At 45.4% G+C, this 19254-nt stretch overlaps 1 protein-coding gene across 3 annotated transcripts in view; it reads right to left on the bottom strand.

Annotated features, from left to right (window-relative positions):
• The window catches only part of arap2 (ArfGAP with RhoGAP domain, ankyrin repeat and PH domain 2), a 251081-nt gene extending 233966 nt beyond the window's left edge, over positions 1 to 17115 (bottom strand). Inside the window, exons 1-2 of one of the 3 annotated variants that reach the window (XM_070546657.1) lie at positions 16932 to 17115; positions 3702 to 4531 (exon numbers count right to left, since the gene is read on the bottom strand). In XM_070546657.1, the coding sequence (XP_070402758.1) occupies positions 3702 to 4465 (764 nt within the window). In that variant the 5' untranslated portion in view covers positions 4466 to 4531; positions 16932 to 17115. Of the gene's footprint in view, positions 1 to 3701; positions 4532 to 5036; positions 5238 to 16701; positions 16881 to 16931 lie in introns of those variants that run through there. The other 2 variants (XM_070546659.1, XM_070546667.1) reach the window with 2 other exon arrangements.
• Positions 17116 to 19254: the final 2139 nt, after the last annotated feature.

Below are 19254 nucleotides of genomic sequence, written 5' to 3'. Positions count from 1 at the left end.
ACTTGAAAACCTACGACTTCTGTCTGTAATCCACCAATGAAAGAAAATACACCCAGGGAGTGATGCAAACAGCTACTGACGAGAGTACAATATGAGAGTAGAACTAGCAAAAGTTGAAGCAACATAAAGGAACATGTGGACCACTCCTTTTTAAAGTCTAATAAAATAATTACCGGCAGTGTTTTTTTCTCTCTTTTCAGCTTTGTTGTTTTGGTTAGTTGTCAGCATTTAGTGATGTATGCTTTTTGGGGGGTGAGCTCGTGACAAGCATGTCCTGCTAGAGCGAGACATCGTGCAGTTTGGCTCTCTGAAACCTCGGACTGTACAGTGTGCCAACCTTTCTGATGTTCACAGAGTGTGGCATGTGCAGTCCTGTGCAACAGCCAAAAACTGCAGTGTGGTCCGGGTTATAACAGTCGCACTTTGAACAAAAACACCTCATTTTAGTTTTATCTATCACTTCTGCTCTGCTCTCATTAAAACCATGGTTCTCATGCTATAAAAAGTTAGAGACCGCAAAAAAAATTCAACACAGATAACTTTAGTTTCACCATTATGTCATTGGTTTACCTTAGCAGAGTTGGTTTTAGCAGGTTATCTATTCAAAGTGCCAACTACACACCAGATCAGTGATTTCACCTCCTACCTTTTTTTAACAAGGCTTTCCTAGAAAAACTAGAATTTATAATGGTTTTCATAAGATAGATGGGATTACGAAAGATTGAAAAATGTATCATAACTCCATTAGAGCTTACAAAGTCCACCGATAAATGTATGTGTGAAATAATACTGTGACCTAAGTAATTGGTAAAACAATTGGTTTCCTATACAAAAGTTATGAACAGTTAATATCTTACTTGTTACAGGCAAATTTGGAAAAACAGATTAGTTCTAACTGAACTGGTAAGCTTAAACGTTAACCTGACCAGGGCTACGGCAAAATGGTTTAGTTGTTATTGTTGTTTGTTTGTTTGTTTGTTAGCCTGGAAAACCATCCTATATGTATTAATTAGGCTATGTGTATGTCCGGCTGAGACCCACTACATTGAAACAACCCAATTGTTGGATGGAATCTACTCGCTGAACGGAAGCGGACAGCGCCAGGACCAATAAAAACAAACAATGTGATGTCTTCATCACAACTGAAATCAGTCAATGGGGTAGTCTGTCAAACACCACTGATAGAGAAACAAATATATCCTTTTTGAAAGAAAAGACCTAAGTACTTCTGTCTGCTCATGTCTCAAAAAGCCAAAGTCTAAATCACCCAAAGTTGATGCCAAAACCATTTCAAACGAACACTGTTCCTGAGCCAATGCCATCTTTTTAGTTCTTCTGTCACAGCTCTAGTGTCAAGCTCGCTCAATAAACGTAGAGCGCTGTGACTGGCAAGATGCAAAACTCTTCGGGCCAATGGGAGTTATGCTGCAACAATGGAGTGTAGCTAGACCAACCCGCAAAGCAAAATCTTTTGCTACAGTTGATCTGTGAATTGCTGAAAACTATTTGATATTAGAGATGTTTTTAAAAAATGGTATACAACTTTAGTTTTGGGCCCATTCAAACTAGCTGTTAGCTCCTCCATCCAGTCAGAACTATTCCCCATTTCTCCAGAATTAGATTTGTTAAAGGGGACCTAGAATGCAGTTAATCAGCTATATAAAACTGATCTTTGAGCCTCTGTAAAGCATATAAAATTTTGTTGGAGCTTAACATGTCCCGGGAGCCCAGAGAGATGGCCAACTACATATAAATTATTTTGTGATTTTGTATAGTGTTCATTTGTTCAATAAAGTTCTGAAAAGAAAAAAAAGTCCCCACTGAAGCAGTTAATCAAGAATGAGTGTGTGGCAAAGACAGGCTGGTTGTATAAGGGTTGTAGAAGGGTTGCAAATTCATGGGCCATTCCCATCTGTACCGGGTCGGCCCGGACCGGTTAGCGTAGGTTGTTTACATATCTGGGTGGCCTGGTATTTTTCCGGGCCAGCCAAGGCTCATTCTCAGCCCTCTTCTCGAGGGGGTCTGCTTCAGGCCGACCAGGGCCAACACACCCACTGCTGACAGTAAATTCACACCTTCCATTAGAGCAAGCCTCTGATTGGTGGGTAGAATCAGCCCACATGGGCTTAAGGCAAGGATGTGTGGAATCAACCGGGCCAGGCTGGGGCCGACTGGGGCTACCCGGCCCGGGCCGACCCGGTACAGATGGGAATGGCCCATAACAATGACGAAAAGGACCGAACCGGACCACAAGCTGTGGATCTATCTGACATTCACTGCATTTACATGCGCATCAGAAAACTGAAGTATTGCTCTAAAAAGACTCATGTCTGTTTTTTGATTGCATGTAAACATTTTAGTCTGGTTCGAATACATTCTGAATATAAACGGGCTAGCTGAACTAAACCAGTAAGACGTTCGCATTATGGAAGTGAGGAGACCGCCGAAGCGGTTTTCTGACAAGACCATCGTCACGAATCAACAAACGTCACACCATAAACAGGACAGTACGCACCAAATAAGCTGTGCTGTAGTATTGTTGTACATTCCTTCAGCCATTGTGCAGATCCTGTTTCAGTTCCATCTGCTTCACCCTCGCCAGCCTCTGCTTACTACTTGTGTTGCTTATAAGCTAACCGGAAGAATGCTGACATGAAATGGCGCGTGTTGCCACCTACTGTACCGGAGTGGAACAAACTTTATTTGAGAGGCCGGTTTTCCTATGCACATGTAAACTAGGATAAAGACGCCCAGCATATTACAATAAGATGGACTGGGATCGACTTAGAGGTCAGTTTGGATTTTACCAATATATCCTGGAACCTGAGTGGTAAGTGCTTGCTTTTCTTTCAACAAGGCTGTTGCTAGCTGAATCTAACAGATAGCTGGTGCTAACAGAGGCCCGGCTTACCGTGGCTCTGCAGTAGCGTTGCTGCGACCAGCATTTAAATACTGCTGATGCTGAAGTGGGTTGGAACGTGTAGCTTTAGTAGAAGTGGTTACCTTGTGACGTGCTTAGGAAAGGAGCTTTTCTCACGCCTTTTTGAACTTTCTAACTTACATAAAAAAGCAAGACTTTTTAGCATGCTACTTTAGACCACCCAAGCTGTCTTTATTCAACAAGAAAAATGGTGGTGTAGATTCTAGGTCCTCTTTAAAGAATTATTTACCACCTATCCAAAGAATGTCACTTAAAATGGTAAATGCCCTGTATTTGTATCACGCCTTCTTAGGGTTCTACAACCCCCCAAGGCGCTTCACAACACTGTCGTCATTCACCCACTCACAAACACATTCACACGCTGGTGGTGATGAGCTATGATGTAGCCACAGCTGTCCTGGGGCGCACTGACAGAGGCGAGGCTGCTGAGCACTGGCGCCACCGGTCCCTCCAACCACCACCAGCAGGCAAGGTGGGTTAAGTGTCTTGCCCAAGGACACAACAGCAGCATTCTCTGGTCGGAGCCGGGATCAAACCTGCAACCTTCTGATTACTGGACAACCCGCTCTACCTCCTGAGCAACTGCTGTCCTATGTGAATTATACCTCTAGGCCTCTAAAGATAATGTAATGTATAAAACGACAAATGCATTTCAAACAAGCCTTTAGTCAGTAATGAGAATATAACGTCCTTCACCGAGATGCTTACCCTCGTGTTTTGTGTTCAAAACATAAAATCAAGAATTTATTCAGAGAAGTACCTGTCCTGAACTGATGCAGTGGTCTGATTGGGGATTTCAGGAACAGGCCGGTGCCTCAATCGGTAGGAGCGAGTGGGTTTTAGACCTCCACAAGGCTGTGACTCATATATTGAATTGTCCACCATTTCACAATGGAAACCTTCATGGTCCTCAGCTAGCTCTGGCAGGTGCTCCTCTGAAGAAACCTCAATATCTGAGGGTGCGTCAGAGTTGGATGGGGATTCGCTGCTGCTAGATGTCCTGTGGGAAGGCATATTGGTCTGTGCAGAGGCTGGTGTCCGAATCGATTGGATGTTACGAGGAGCTGGTACAGGTGGTTGAAGATTTCGGCTCTCTGGGAGTTTATCCTCGTCTGCTGCCATCGCTGCTCCTGCAGGCAAATTGTGACTCCCCTGCAAATCATACTCCATCTTCTCCTTTGTTTGGTTGTGCGGATATGCCATCCCTTTATTTCTGTCCTTCAGGAAGACATGCCTGGGGTGCAGTGCTGGCTTATTTTCACCCATCTTGCCCTCTACATCTTCCTCAGCTTCAACTTCTTCACCACTCTTCTGCTTCAGGCCCTGATCTTCCAAACTCCGAAGGATGCGTCTGCGGTGACCAGTTGGCAGAACGTTAAGCTGCAGGAGTCGCTCATCTGTGAGGTCCTTGCAGTCCTCTAGAGAATGATAACCACTGTGATGGAAGAAGGAGGTGTACTGAGTGAGGCGGAGGGTCGAAAGCCACTCCAAAATCTCAAGACTGAGCTCTGGAGGCTCCAACATGGTGCTCTAATCCCACGTCTGAAACATCAGGAAGAGTGGGGGAAAATAGAAAAGAGCAGCATCAATCTGTGGACACAAGCACAAGAACAAGAGATTTTATTAGTTTATTGTTAGTTTTTCATATAAATGCCAACCTATGAAGATTGAAGTTCAGCTCAGTGAATCCAGCGGTTCCATTTCGCAATGTGATCATTGAACTTGTGCGACTTTATGGGCTAAATAAGGAAATTAACAGTAAAAAATTTGGTTTTCTCTCCAGGAAGTTGTCACAACGAACTGTTTTGAGACATCATCGTGTTCAACCACAGTTGTCTGTGTCATTTTTTCCTAGCTGTGGTTTAAGAAAACATGAGTTCCCAGCTTATTTCCTCATAACAGATTTCCTCGTAGATAACAAGCCCTGCTACCTGATATAAATTAACAAAAATTATTTAATAACCATTGGTTCTTGACAAAGGAAATAGCAAGAAACGGTAACAGCTGTGAGGAAATAGCAAAGAGCATCACAAGTTTCAAACTAAAAAGTACTTTACTTCAATCTAAATATCGTAAAAATCTTTTCTCTACCAACCTGTCTTATAGCTCTCGTCACAACCAGCCTTAAGAGTTTGACTTAAATGAGTTGTAGAAGTGCACTCTCACTGTTTATCTGTCCATATTATTACGCACTCATGAAACTCCCCGGAAGACGCAAAATATTAAAATAAGATAAATAAGCACAGCAGCCACTTCATATACCCACTTCTCTTTTGGATGGCCAATCTGCAGCACACAGGGGACCTGAAGTTACTTCTGCTTTCAAGTAACACGATCATCTGGTGTGTGTGTGTGTGTGTGTGTGTGTGTGTGTGTGTGTGTGTGTGTGTGTGTGTGTGTGTGTGTGTGTGTGTGTGTGTGTGTGTATTTAAGACACATTCAGAGTTCAGAGGATAAGAGTGAACAGAAACTGGCTTTCAGTTATTTTATTTAGGACATCAAAAGCGAGCGTTCCTCCAGCCTGTGACTGTTTATCTAAAGACTGCCAACACGAATGCCGGTACAAACAGGGCTTTACAGTGCAACATGCATGTCGCACGTGCGATGAAAAACTCTGTGCGATAAACTACTTTTAGACGTTGCACTCGTGCGACATCTTTTCAAGTGACTTTTTTTTCTCCAGAACTTTACTGAACCAATGTAAGTTGCTTGTTATTGTGCAAGGAAGATGCCTTTTACTGGAACACAATGTACTAATCTAGGTGCTGTGGAGTAAAACAGAGAAACCAGCAAAGACACAAAGGCAAATGCGGTCCAAAGTTTGGGATGAAAAGGGTAAGTACGGGCAGATTAGCTCATGCTAGCCGGTAGCAGGCTCACGATCAGGTGGGGTCCCGAAAAACACGATGGTTGTGAAACTAAGAAAATCTAAACTACAAGCGGAAGAAAAGTCCCCATCATCCTATTTATTCTTAGCTGTCTGCAGCTCTGTGCAGTAGAACAGCAGCCGTCAGGTTGCTGATTCGAGTTTGCTCCAAACACTGCAATATATGGCAAACCACTGTAGCATTTAACTCACAAACTGTCAATCTTCAAACATAATTTCAAACAGATTATTGCTAACCTGTAGATAATAGATGTCACCACTCCATTTTTAGTAGTAGAAATTGAATGTTATAAGCATTTCCAGTACCACCGAACATCAAATTCTACTGATCATTGTTTAACTGTGGATGTATTTATATATTTTCTTTTGACTAAGATGAGTGATATTAATACAAACCTAAAATGTTATTGAAATGTAGGTAAAAAAATTTCATAAAATATCTGACCATGAATATCAGATGGGAAAAAGGGAACTTTACATCACCAATTTAATACATATTATAGGGAGCCCAAGTCACGCTCATCTACTTCCAGACCAATGGGGCTAAAAACGATATTTTCTAATTCCGCTTGTTTTTGTTCCATGGATTTCACATATGATGTCCATGAATTTTAAAGATGAATTTTAATTCCAAGAAAGTGGTTATTTTTGAACAGGGGGAAACTCTATTTTAGATTTTGTGTGAAAATAAGTGCGGGACTACAAATGAGCTTCACGACAGTGACGCCATTCAAATTCAAATTCAAAGGTACTTTATTAATCCCAGAGGGAAATTAGAGTTTCAGTACACACAATTCTGAGATCAGACATACATAGGCAAAGACACATGACTGGTGACGGTGGTCATTCGCAACCCGAGTCGCGCTACCTTAATAGAGATCAGAGGGTTTATATGAGGATTGGGTCAGGTGGAGGAAAAAAGGGCACTTCAGAGTTACTCTCCACAGGGAGGGCAGCTTTGATATGCAAAAAAAACACCTCAGACAGAAATTCAACAGACTTCAGACATTACACAACAAAAGTGTCCACTAGGTGGGGTTTGGGACTCTCCACACATCAGTGCATGCAGCCACGATCATCAAACCAGACAGAGAAAAGCAGAGGGAAAATGGCTGTAAGTTCAGCAAACTTCAAATCCTTCCTTTAGGAGGAAAGAACCACCATTATCATTTGGAAGGTAGCAGCTACATTCAGGATCTTTACAGGCTCCAGTAGCAGCGACAGCCAGCTGGTTTGATCTGCTCTGAAAGGCGTTGATCAGAATTTGCAGATCACATTTTTTTACCGGCGATCGGGCGCATGCAGCCATCACGCGTCGCTCAATACAGCATCCAAGCGGAAACTTGCCTAGGAACTTTTATCGGCTGAACTTAAATCACACAAATAAAAATTCATTATTTAACGGAAAAAATAAACTGAAACGGTACGCAAGTGGACCGAACCAAACAGGCCAAACCGAAACGGTTCAGCACTCCCCGTGAACCATTACACCCCTAGTGGTCATGTACTTGAACGAGTTCATTGTACAATCATTCGTGAACTTGTTGGGGGGGGACGTAAACCAAACTCGTTCGCATTTTTGCTTGATGAATATTAAAGTGAGCTCTCATTCTGGCGTGTGTGAACGGGTTTATGAATGGCACTCTCTTTCAGTTTGAGAGCTCCAGATCTCCATGAAGCTAAAGCCTTAGCTAAGACATCCTGGTAACCATACAGTTCATAAAAAGTAAAACACGCAAATGCAACTATCATACACAATAGCGATTGGCATGGTGTCTACTCTTTTATGTCCATGCCATTGAGGACGAACCTCTGCAATGAACAAATCCACAATAATTTCAAATAAAGAAAATGCTTTTTTGTTAAACTGACAAAAATGTCTGAAGATATTTCAGAATCAACTTTATTCTCAAGAACGTAAGTGAGACTCACTTTACCAGGAATTTGCTTTGGTGGCTGTTATTGTTATTTAATTATAGGCAGTACTGGTGTTTTTCAGTGTGTTTAAGTAATTGTAAGAACTACTTTTGGTTTTTAGAGATAGTAACAATTTTTTATGCTGGTGCTACAACGTTTTGTTCTGTGCTACAAAACCTATGACCTTCGTAGCACCAGTGCTATAAGCTAAGAATGTTAACGTACAGCCCTCACAAATTACTGGACTAATATTCATTGACGGAACAAATGTCACCTGACACCTTTTAGTCAGTTTTAAACTAAGATAATGTAATGCTCAGAAATGACAGGAGAAATGTCTGTTTGGTCAAAGAGTTAAAATAATATTACCCAAGATCTCAATTTTTCAAAATTTCTTGGAGCTCAGATTAATAGTGTGGATTACTCAATCACTACAACATCAGAAATGAGCTCAACTTCTGTGAAAACGACTAAACAAACAAGCTGGCACACCATAAATGACAAAGCTAACACCACGTACAGTTTGGCACAGCACACCAAGAAGCTGGGGGTAGGAGAGTTTATTCTGAGGGTAAATTTCATTGTGGGTGGTTTGAGGCAACCAAAGTGCAGAGCATCTTCAGCTGCTTGAATTTGACAAATCACTCTGCTTTGTGGTTTATGAGATCACTAATCACACCATCAACCATGTAAACCACATATGTTAAGACTCAAGGCCCGCGGGCCAGATGCGGCCCGCGGAGCATTTCTATGTGGCCCGCGAGATAAATATCAAAAATATATTAAAACTGGCCCGCTGGCCGATTTTACCGCAAAGACTTCAACTCCCATGATGCTTTGCGGCATCAGCGCGGAGCCGACGCGCCCCCTCCTTTGTGTTTTTTCCAGCGCCTGCTGCCGGGTGTGTGCAGCTCCGCTGTTTCGGACAAACTACACTCCTCTCACTCAGCGCCGAGTTCACTCAGCTGTTTTCTGACGTTGAAGCCCAGAAACGGAGATTCTAGCCGCTCAGTAATGTGTTCACGACTGAAAGAGAAAGTTTCCCAACTAACGTCCAGACAGAGCTGATATAACTCCAGCGAGCAGCGACACGCTCAAACCAGCATGACTCTGTGGCTGCTGTCGTGTTTCCTCCCCGACACACAACAATGTGGTCAAGCTGCTCAGACATGTTCAGCAGCACAAACCTATGTGAGCACCTGTTGTCATCTAATGTCGTCGTTATTATGATGAAGAAGAACAAAACAACAGGAGTCTCCTCCTCAGCTCAGATCAACCCCATGATGCAGGTATCTGGCTGGAACAGGTGAGCATCACAGTAAACCAGTGGAGCAAACTGAGCTTTAAATATGCTGGTTTTATGCTCTTTTTCTGCTCCAAAACATGAAAGTTAACAGGTGAGATGTTGCATTTTCATTTAAGATAAAATGATATTTTTATTTTGTTGTTGGTCCGTGAGAAAAGATTTAACCTACAGTAAACAGGAAGTGGAAAGGCTGCAGATAGATGAATAGAATAGAAACTCCCTTTATTGTTCCTCAGTGGGGAAAGCTAGACGTCACAGCAGCGATGACACTTATTACAGGAGAGAAAAAGGAGAATAAAAAATAAGAAAAATGAATAAACAAGAAAACATAAATCCTGAATAGATTTTAAAAATGCTGAATACACCACAAGTAATGAATACCACTGATGCCTTTTATTTAAAACTGACTTGCTCGTGTGTAATTTGGTTATTCCACATTCAGTTTTAATGGAGAAATAAGTTTGTTTCCAAATTTAAAGGTTCAAAATTGCATATATGTTGATAAAGAAAATGTGCAAATTTGCCGTCAGTTTTTCAAAAAATATTAAGTTTGGCCCTCGACTCCGTCCCAGAGTTTCATTTCGACCCCGTGTGAGTTTGAGTTTGACACCCCTGATGTAAACAGTCTGTGATACTCATCACTGGATACTACTTTTTCATTCTTCTCAGCTTGGATAGTGCAAGAGTTCTGTTTAAGCAAGTGCAATATTAGACCAAGGCGGGAGCCTTGGCGGTCCAATCCCCGGACAAGAAAACTAGTTTTTGGGACATGGAACGTCACCTCACTGGCGGGGAAGGAGCCGGAGCTTGTGGCAGAGGTTGAGCGGTACCGGCTAGATATAGTCGGACTCACCTCGACACATTGCATTGGCTCTGGAACCCGAGACCTGGAGAGGGGTTGGACACTCTACTTTGCTGGAGTTGCTCCGAGTGAGAGGCGGAGGGCTGGGGTTGGCTTTTTGTTAGCTCCGAGACTCTCTGCCTGTGTGTTGGGGTTTACCCCGGGGGACAAGAGGGTAGCTTCCTTGCGCCTTCGGGTCGGGGAACGGGTCCTGACTGTTGTTTGTGCTTATGGGCCAAATATCAGTTCAGAGTACCCACCCTTTTTGGAGTCCCTGGGACGAGTGCTAGATAGTGCTCCATCAGGGGACTCCATTGTCCTGCTGGGGGACTTCAATGCTCACGTGGGCAATGACAGCTTGACCTGGAGGGGTGTGATTGGGAGGAACGGCCCACCTAATCTGAACTCGAGCGGTGTTTTGTTATTGGACTTCTGTGCAAGCCGCAGTTTGGCCATAACGAACACCATGTTCGAACATAAGGATGCCCACCGGTACACTTGGTACCAGGGCAGCCTAGGTCACAGGTCGATGATAGATTTTGTAGTCGTATCATCTGACCTGCGGCCGTATGTTTTGGACACCCGAGTGAAGAGAGGGGCGGAGCTGTCAACTGATCACCACCTGGTGGTGAGTTGGATCAGATGGCAAGGGAACATGCCGCGTAGACCTGGCAGACCCAAACGCATAGTGAGGGTCTGCTGGGAACGCCTGGCAGAAGAACCTGTCAAGACGGTCTTCAACTCCCACCTCCGGCAGAGCTTTGACCACGTCCCGAGAGCAGTGGGGGACATTGAGTCCGAGTGGGCCTTGTTCCACTCTGCGATTGTCGAGGCGGCTGTTGCTAGCTGTGGCCGTAAGGTGGCCGGTGCCAGTCGCGGTGGCAACCCCCGTACCCGCTGGTGGACACCAGAGGTTCGGGGAGCCGTCAGGCTGAAGAAGGAGGCCTACAGGGCGTGGCTGGTCTGTGGGTCTCCGGAGGCAGCAGACAGGTACCGGATAGCCAAGCGGGGTGCAGCAGTGGCAGTTGCCGAGGCAAAATCTCGGGCGTGGGAGGAGTTTGGTGAGGCCATGGAGAAAGACTATCGATCGGCTCCAAAGAGGTTCTGGCAAACTGTCCGGCGCCTCAGGAGAGGAAGGCAGCAACTCGCTCACACTGTTTACAGTGGGGATGGGGAGCTGCTGAATTCAACTGAGGCTATAGTCGGACGGTGGAAGGAATACTTTGAGGAGCTCCTCAATCCCACCAATGCGCATTCCGAGGAGGAACCAGAGCTGGGAGGCCTGGGGATGGACTGTCCGATCTCGGGGGCAGAAGTTGCTGAGGTAGTCAAACAACTACACAGCGGCGGAGCCCCGGGGGCGGATGAGGTTCGTCCTGGGTATCTCAAGGCTATGGATGTTGTAGGGCTGTCATGGTTGACACGTCTCTACAACATTGCGTGGTCATCGGGGGCAGTTCCTAGGGAGTGGCAGACCGGGGTGGTGGTCCCCATCTTTAAGAAGGGTGACCTGAGGGTGTGTTCCAACTATAGGGGGATCACACTCCTCAGCCTCCCTGGAAAGGTCTACTCCAAGGTACTGGAGAGGAGGGTCCGATCGATAGTTGAATCTCAGATAGAGGAGGAGCAATGTGGTTTTCGTCCTGGCCGTGGAACTGTGGACCAGCTCTATACCCTTGCAAGGGTGATGGAGGGGGCATGGGAGTTTGCCCAACCAATCCACATGTGTTTTGTGGATTTGGAGAAGGCTTATGACCGTGTCCCCAGGGGCACCCTGTGGGGGACGCTCCAGGAGTATGGGGTGGGTGGCTTTCTGTTAAGGGCCATTCAGTCCCTTTACCAGAGGAGCGTGAGTTTGGTCCGCATAGCCGGTAGTAAGTCGGACCTGTTCCCAGTGAGGGTTGGACTCCGCCAGGGCTGCCCTTTGTCACCGGTTCTGTTCATCACTTTTATGGACAGAATTTCTAGACGCAGCCGTGGTGTGGAGTGTGTCGAGTTTGGTGGCAGGAGAATCTCGTCTCTGCTTTTTGCGGATGATGTGGTCCTCCTAGCTTCATCCAGCTCTGACCTTCAGCTCTTGCTGGGTAGGTTCGCGGCCGAATGTGAAGCGGCTGGGATGAGGATCAGCACCTCCAAATCTGAGACCATGGTTCTCGACCGGAAAAGGGTGGCTTGCCACCTCCGGGTCGGGGGAGAGGTCCTACCTCAAGTGGAGGAGTTTAAGTATCTCGGGGTCTTGTTCACGAGTGAGGGTAGGAGGGATCGGGAGATCGACAGGCGGATTGGTTCGGCGTCTGCAGTGATGCGGACGCTGAGCCGATCTGTCGTGGGGAAGAGGGAGCTGAGCCAGAAAGCCAGGCTCTCGATTTACCGGTCGATCTACGTCCCAATCCTCACCTATGGTCATGAGCTTTGGGTAATGACCGAAAGAACGAGATCGCGGATACAAGCGGCCGAAATGAGTTTCCTCCGTAGGGTGGCCGGGCTCAGCCTTAGAGATAGGGTGAGGAGCTCGGACATTCGGGAGGGACTCGGAGTAGAACCGCTGCTCCTCCGGATCGAAAGGAGCCAGTTGAGGTGGTTTGGGCATCTGGTCAGGATGCCTCCTGGACGCCTCCCCGGGGAGGTGTTTCGGGCATGTCCTGCCGGCAGAAGGCCCCCGGGTCGACCCAGGACACGTTGGAGAGGTTACATCTCCAATCTGGTCCGGGAACGCCTTGGGGTCCTGCCGGAGGAGCTGGTGGACAAGGCCGGGGAGAGGACGGCCTGGAGCTCCCTAGTTGGGATGCTGCCCCCGCGACCCGGACCCGGATAAGCGGAGGAAGACGAGACGAGACGAGACGAGACGAGGCAATATTAGATCATGTTCTGATGAAGCTAGTAGGACTACATCATTTGCAAAAATAAAGAGACTGAATACTAAACAGATCCGTTCAACACCTTGGCTATGCCCAGAAATTCTGCCCATAAAAGTTGTGAACAGAATCTGTGACAAAGGGCAGCCTTGGCAGAATGAACACTCACCAGATACGAGCCCAACCGGCACTGCGAGCCAAGCTCTGGCACCAGTCATATAGGCACCAAATGGCACTAACACATTAGCGTCGGAACGGTCGGGGTTTGGTCGAGCTGGATGGCGTGAGTTTGGGCTGGTACGGGCGGTGTAGCATTCACATATAAATACGAGTAAGTAAGTAAAAGTAAGTAAAAGTGTATTTATATAGCACCTTTCACAGATATAAATCACAAAGCGCTGTACAACATGGTAAAGATCAGGGCAAATACCTCTAACCAATAAAAACATCAGAAAAACAATAGAAGTGATAAAATAGTCAATAAAATCACGAGTAAAAACAAAGTGAAGGTGTGAACCCGAACAAAGCCATCTTTTAGAACATGTAGGGAGGGAACGCCTGGATGAAAAGGTGAGTTTTAAGATGATATTTAAAGACCTCTACAGTGTTAGAGAGACGGAGATTTGAAGGTAGACTGTTCCAAAGTCTGGGGGCAATAGTCCCGAGGGACTTCTCAAGAATGCGGAAATCCCCGAGCCTGTGGGCGGCGCTTAATATGCGCGGGAAAGTCTGCTCCATAAGGTAAACCAAAGGTGCACATGAGCTGTGTTGATTTGGGAGACTGAACGACATTATTTTATTAATTTGCTGTGTGTGTCCTCATAATCTTGTGTCACACACACATACACACACTGATTTCTCCCCTGAGAAGTTGTCTGCTCGGCAGGGCAAGAGCTCCGATCCGGAGAATAGGCGCGCATGTGCACACACACACACACACACACACACACAGCTATTCTTTTCTCCCGTTCCCACACTTAACGGCAGCTCCGTGCTACAGACAGAAGTTTACTCAACAGTAGGGCTGTAGCGAAGCCTCGACGAAGTCGACGGCTCGATTCTAAAAATTTGTCGACGTCAGATCCGGAAGTCGACGCACCGCGCCCACTTGTTGCATCCCCAGGAGTTTGTAAATAGAGGAGGAATCTGCCTGTTTTTCCTGTAGTTCGCCCTCTTCTCCGCCTTCACTAACATCTCCGCCAAATACCGAAGACCCGGAACAACGTCCGTCCACTACTAGATTATTTTCCTGTTTTGCCCCTTCGTCTCCCGGCAACGGACAACAACTTCCGGGGTCAGACGCGCTGCTTCGTGTCTATCGCAGATGTAGAAAATCACCGGGAGCGTTTCTCCCTTCATTAAGGAGCTTCTTTCAGACATGAGGAGAGCTGTTTTGGTGGTAGCAGTCTCTCCTCCGTGCTGGTCTGTTTGCTGCTGGGTGTTTTTGGTTTATTTAAACTTGGTAACTTGAACTTAACGTTGGTAAAGCTACTGTTAGCATCTTCGCTAACAGCTTCTTGCGTTGGGATAAGCTGTTACGTTTTGGTTTAGAGTTCATCTTTTTTGTGGTGTAGATCTCCCTTTTATTACATTTAGAGTGTTGTGGGTTTTCGGTTTAGTGTAAAATATCACCTTGAGTTTGGTTTAACCCGTAAGACCACTCGCCTCACGCACATAAGTGACCAAAACAAAGCAGCATGGAGACACTCCATCTTCTACCACCTCTCAGGCAGCAGCTTGCACTCCCAAGTTCTACACGTCACCAGAACATAACCAACCGCAACACAATAAACGCAGTGTTATACAAAATGGAAGGCCTGTAGTGTTTATTCTCTTACAGTAAGAATTTATCAATTTTTTTGAGGAATTTATTTGAGATTTTCTGGTTTTTGTTAATTGTGCAATAGAAAAATAATCATTAGATTAATTTTCTAAATAGTCATTAGAATAGTCGACTATTCGATAAAATAATCGTCAGAATAATCGTTTTAAAAATAATCGTTTACCCCCAGCCCTACTCAACAGCATCAAGCATGAAAATGAGCCGCGCATGCCAATCAGTCCGTAGTGTGGCCTCAGTCCCAGTATGACCACTGGGGAGAAGGTCTGAGAAAAAAAGTCGCCTCGGCACGAAAAACGCAAATCGGACCTGTGTGCGAAACCAAATTCCAGTGCCGTTCGGTACCGTATGGGCTCGTGCCAATGCTAATGTGTAAGCGCCATAACAGCCCGTATCAGAGGCCCTGGTTCACCATACTCTGAAGTACTCCCCCAAAAAGTGCCCCCCAAGGGATGCGGTCGAACGCTTTCTCCAAATTCACAAAACACATGTAGACTGGTTGGGCAAACCCCCACGCACCCTCCAGGACCCCCCTGAGGGTATAGAGCTGGTCCAGTGTTCCACGGGCAAATCCAAAACCACATTGCTCCTCCTGAATCCAAGGTTAGACAATCCGCCGGACCTTCCTCTCCAGAACCCCTGAATAGACTTTACCAGGGAGGCTCAGGAGTGTGATCCCCCTGTAGTTGGAACACATCCTGCAGTCCCCCTTTTTAAATAGGGGGACCACCACCCCGGTCTGCTACTCCAGTAGAATTGCCACCATGTCCATGCAATATTGCAGAACCGCATCAGCCAGCACAACCCAGAATCCAGATCCTTAAAGAAGTGGTAATGACCCCCCCCCCCCCCCCCAGAGTCTTACTCCACCCACGTATCAACTTTAAAAACTGCAACATTAGTAGGCGTTAAATGGAGGACCGAAAGGGCGGAGCCGCGGCAGTGACGAAGAAGATGGGTAACGAGACGATGCTAGCTCCCTTCACTCTGAGCAGTCATTAGAAGTGAAGGACATTTTCCCCCCTCCTTACCCAGACACTCGAGAAGAAAGGGACAGCTCTGCGCATCTCAGATCGCAGCGGCGCTTGTCTGCTGTGCGGCTGCCAGCTTGTGGAGCTCTCGGAGACCTCTGTGTTCCACCCGGTTTTACCCAGCGGTCAGCCCGGCGTATCTCTGACTCAGAAGCTCTGGTGTTGTGCACAGTTAACTCCGGTTGTAGCTAGGTTGCTACCTCCGTTAGCTTAGCTCCCACCTCCGCATTAGCTTTGGGTTAGCTTCAGGTTAGCTTGTAGCTAGTTCGACCGGGTGTCATCATTTGATCCCAGCCTTACAGCCCCACCCTCAGCTCCTCCTCTCTTCCCTTTTGTGGAAATGTCTGGGCTTGACGGAACCTGTGACACGGTCAAAATGGCGGTGGTGGCCACCTCCCATTTAGCCTCAAAAACGTGATATTGGAGCCTATGGAAATGAATTGTCCAGTATATTTATGTTGATGGTGCTACCCCAGGTCACAACCAGGACACGCCCCTGAGCTCGCGTGTGTGTGTGTGTGTGTGTGTGTGTGTGTGTGTGTGTGTGTGTGTGTGTGTGTGTGTGTGTGTGTGTGTGTGTGTGTGTGTGTGTGTTCTTTTCTCCAGTCACAACACACGAGTCACACACCATGCACGTCCATGCATGCACACCAACACCACCTATTTCTGCGCATCCTTGGAACAAAGTCCAGTTCCTGGTTTCAGAATCATTTACCTGCACATGCTTCGCCACAATCCCGCCCACACTTACAACACATTTCGAAAACGAATTATTACCGAGTTTTACTAAAACAACTCAAACGTCACCACTTCTGTGATGTTTTTGGAGTAAAGCCAGCTCAGCCGTGAAGACGAAAGTTTTCACTGAAGCCAACACACACGTCTTTTTTTCTTTTGCCTACTGCAACACCACAAACATATTTTTAAAAAATAAAGCTAAGTTAACTATGTTTACGTCACTAATTTCCAAGTGGTGACGCGCTTTGTAAAAAAAAAAATAAACCAGTGTGTAAGGTATGGTTTCGTGCGCGCGAGCTGAGCAAGCGCGTGGCTTGTTGACACAAACCGGGGTTAGCGGCTTACCTGGAGGCTTCCGACCGGAAGAAAACGTTTACCGTCACCTTCACCCACTCGTCCTGTCGACTAACAAATATAAGCTTTTAAATGTTCAGCCTGGGTGACTTTCACCATCACCACCGGGCCATTTCCGTCGCTGGGCTTACTTCTCCACGCCCATTCCAGCAGCTCCTTCTCAGATATTATTACACATATAATAATAATAAAAGGTACTTGATGCGTTCTCGTTCACTCACCAGCTGCCACGAGGCGTCTGAATGTTCTTCTTTGAGAGCTTTACACCGACTCTGAATGGATTAAACAGCCTAAACGAACAACAGAGTTGAGGGTGAGGTTTTACTGACAGTACTTGCGTGTCTCTGCTTGACCCAGAAGTTCCGGGCCGTGCGTTCAACACAGGCAGGAATGCAGCTGGGAGAGCCCTGAGCAAACAGTTTGTTTCATTTTCACCTGAAGATAAAAATGCTGGTCGTTTTATGATTCATCACACTTTTACCACAAATTGTCTCCTAAAATAACGATAAGGAAATGTTAACTCATTTGTTCTGATAAAATTAGTGGGAGTGGGTATGAAAATGGGGTTCGGTGGGAAAGCAGTCAGTATCTTACCTGCTGTAGATAACGCTGTGAACGGCCTCAGTTTGAAGAAATTGAGACTTTTTGGTTAGAATAGTTAGCTAATAGCTTGCTCAAAATGTAAAGTGGATTGTTGCCTTCTTGAAATAATCAAGTTATATGTTATTAGCTTACAATAGCAGAAATAATGCAATATTCCCAGCCAGTACACATATGTGGGGCCCAAGCCCCCATAATACCGGTCTGAAATTGAAGCCAACACGGGTGTGGCAAAAATTGCAGTTCCACCCTCATCCGCTGGGGGCTGGTGTCAGAAGCAAGCAAATCCTCATTGACTCCCATGTTAAAAATACCAATTTCACAGCAGAAATAACCATGTTTACAGCCTGGTACCAAAACATGTTTTTGGTTTAAATGATCAAGTTTACACTCATGACAACTCTGGGGGGGGGTAAATTTTTTTCTTACTCTTCTGTTTAAGTGTATTAAAAGCCTAAAATTCTGTATAATTAATGAGCATCAGACCCACGTGACCCCCGAGCTAGCTCCGGGGAAAGGCCTCAGCCTGAGCCTCGGCCTCGCCTGAAAACAGTTCCGCCATTTTCAGTCTCTCAACTTAGATCATTAGTTGTAGTGTTTGTGCATTCTTTTTTTTGGATATTATTTATGCAATTCTTGAATAAAATGACTTGCTGTGGCATTAATTGCACTAATAGAGCGTCAAAGGAGTCTCCACTTCATTTTTTTCAGTAAGTAAAATTATATTTATGTATTTTAGGATGCGATGGGTACCGAATGTACCGACCGAATTCCATAGTACCGACTGAGCACCAATTCACGTCATTTGAAACAGTGCCTCGTTTCGGTACCCGTCCTTCATAATGAGAACTTGCCTAGACAGCTGCGCATGCGCAAGAGCGTTATGTCATCGGTCCCTGCGAGCGAGTTGTAAAACGAGCAGCATGGTAGAAAGAACGCACGCTAATGCTTGGGTCCACTTCACTAAATGTGATGAGTGGGTGATGATGAAACCCGCGACACCGATCTAAGCGAGACATCCTCATCTTAATCTGCTCCGGTAGGTAAATAAAATGTTTAAGATAACGTTAGCTTGATATGTTAGCTTCTGTTTCGCTAATGGTGCGTTCGCTTTCTCCACGGAACTCAGAATTTCCGAAAAGAAGAACATGAACACGCTCTAAAGTTTGGCTTCACTTTACTAAATGTGACGGGTGACTGGGTGAAGATGAAACCAGTGACAACGATCTAAGTGTGAGGCATCATCATTTTAATCTGCTCCAGCACTTAAATAAACTGTTTAAGATAACGTTAGCTTGATAAATTAGCTTCCATTGCCACCATTGTTATCAGCTAATGGTGCGTTCGCTTACTCCTCGGAAATTCTAACTTCCCAGTAGGAAAAATCCAATGAAAAAGGATGGCAAAAGGAATGAAGATACACAGTAAATTTAGTTCACAGTAAAGATGTTTGCTTCAGTTTAATTATCAGCTTATAAAACTACAAGGACGATGTTAAAATACAAACTGTTGTATGTTATTTATCGTGATATTTATCAAATATGGTTATATGTTGAGAAAAATATATATTTTTATTATAAAAGAGAATTAAAATATTAAATACTCAAAAGTATCTAAAATTGGTACCGTTAAGTACCGGTATCAATTCCTAGGTACCGGGAATTAGTATTGAATCGATTCAAATGTCAAAGGTACCTATCCCTAATTTTCAGTCACTGCCGCTCTTGCACTAGCTGAGCTTAGATGTTAACATGTACTGTTTAACCATGAAATTTAAATGTAATAGGGTAAAACCCAGTGCATTTAACATAACGCTGCATTTTAGAAAATGTGTTGAAATATGACATGTTGGTGGAGCTGTGTTCCGACTATCGGTATGGTCCCCTTCCCTCGGCGGCAGCTCGGCGCATCTCTGATCGCAGCGGCCCCTGTCTGCTGCGCGGT

Source organism: Nothobranchius furzeri, chromosome 2 (assembly GCF_043380555.1).
Source record: "Nothobranchius furzeri strain GRZ-AD chromosome 2, NfurGRZ-RIMD1, whole genome shotgun sequence".
NCBI classification, from domain to species: domain Eukaryota; kingdom Metazoa; phylum Chordata; class Actinopteri; order Cyprinodontiformes; family Nothobranchiidae; genus Nothobranchius; species Nothobranchius furzeri.
The sequence above is the reverse complement of the archived record's forward strand: the minus strand, read 5'-3'. Positions and strand labels throughout refer to the sequence as shown.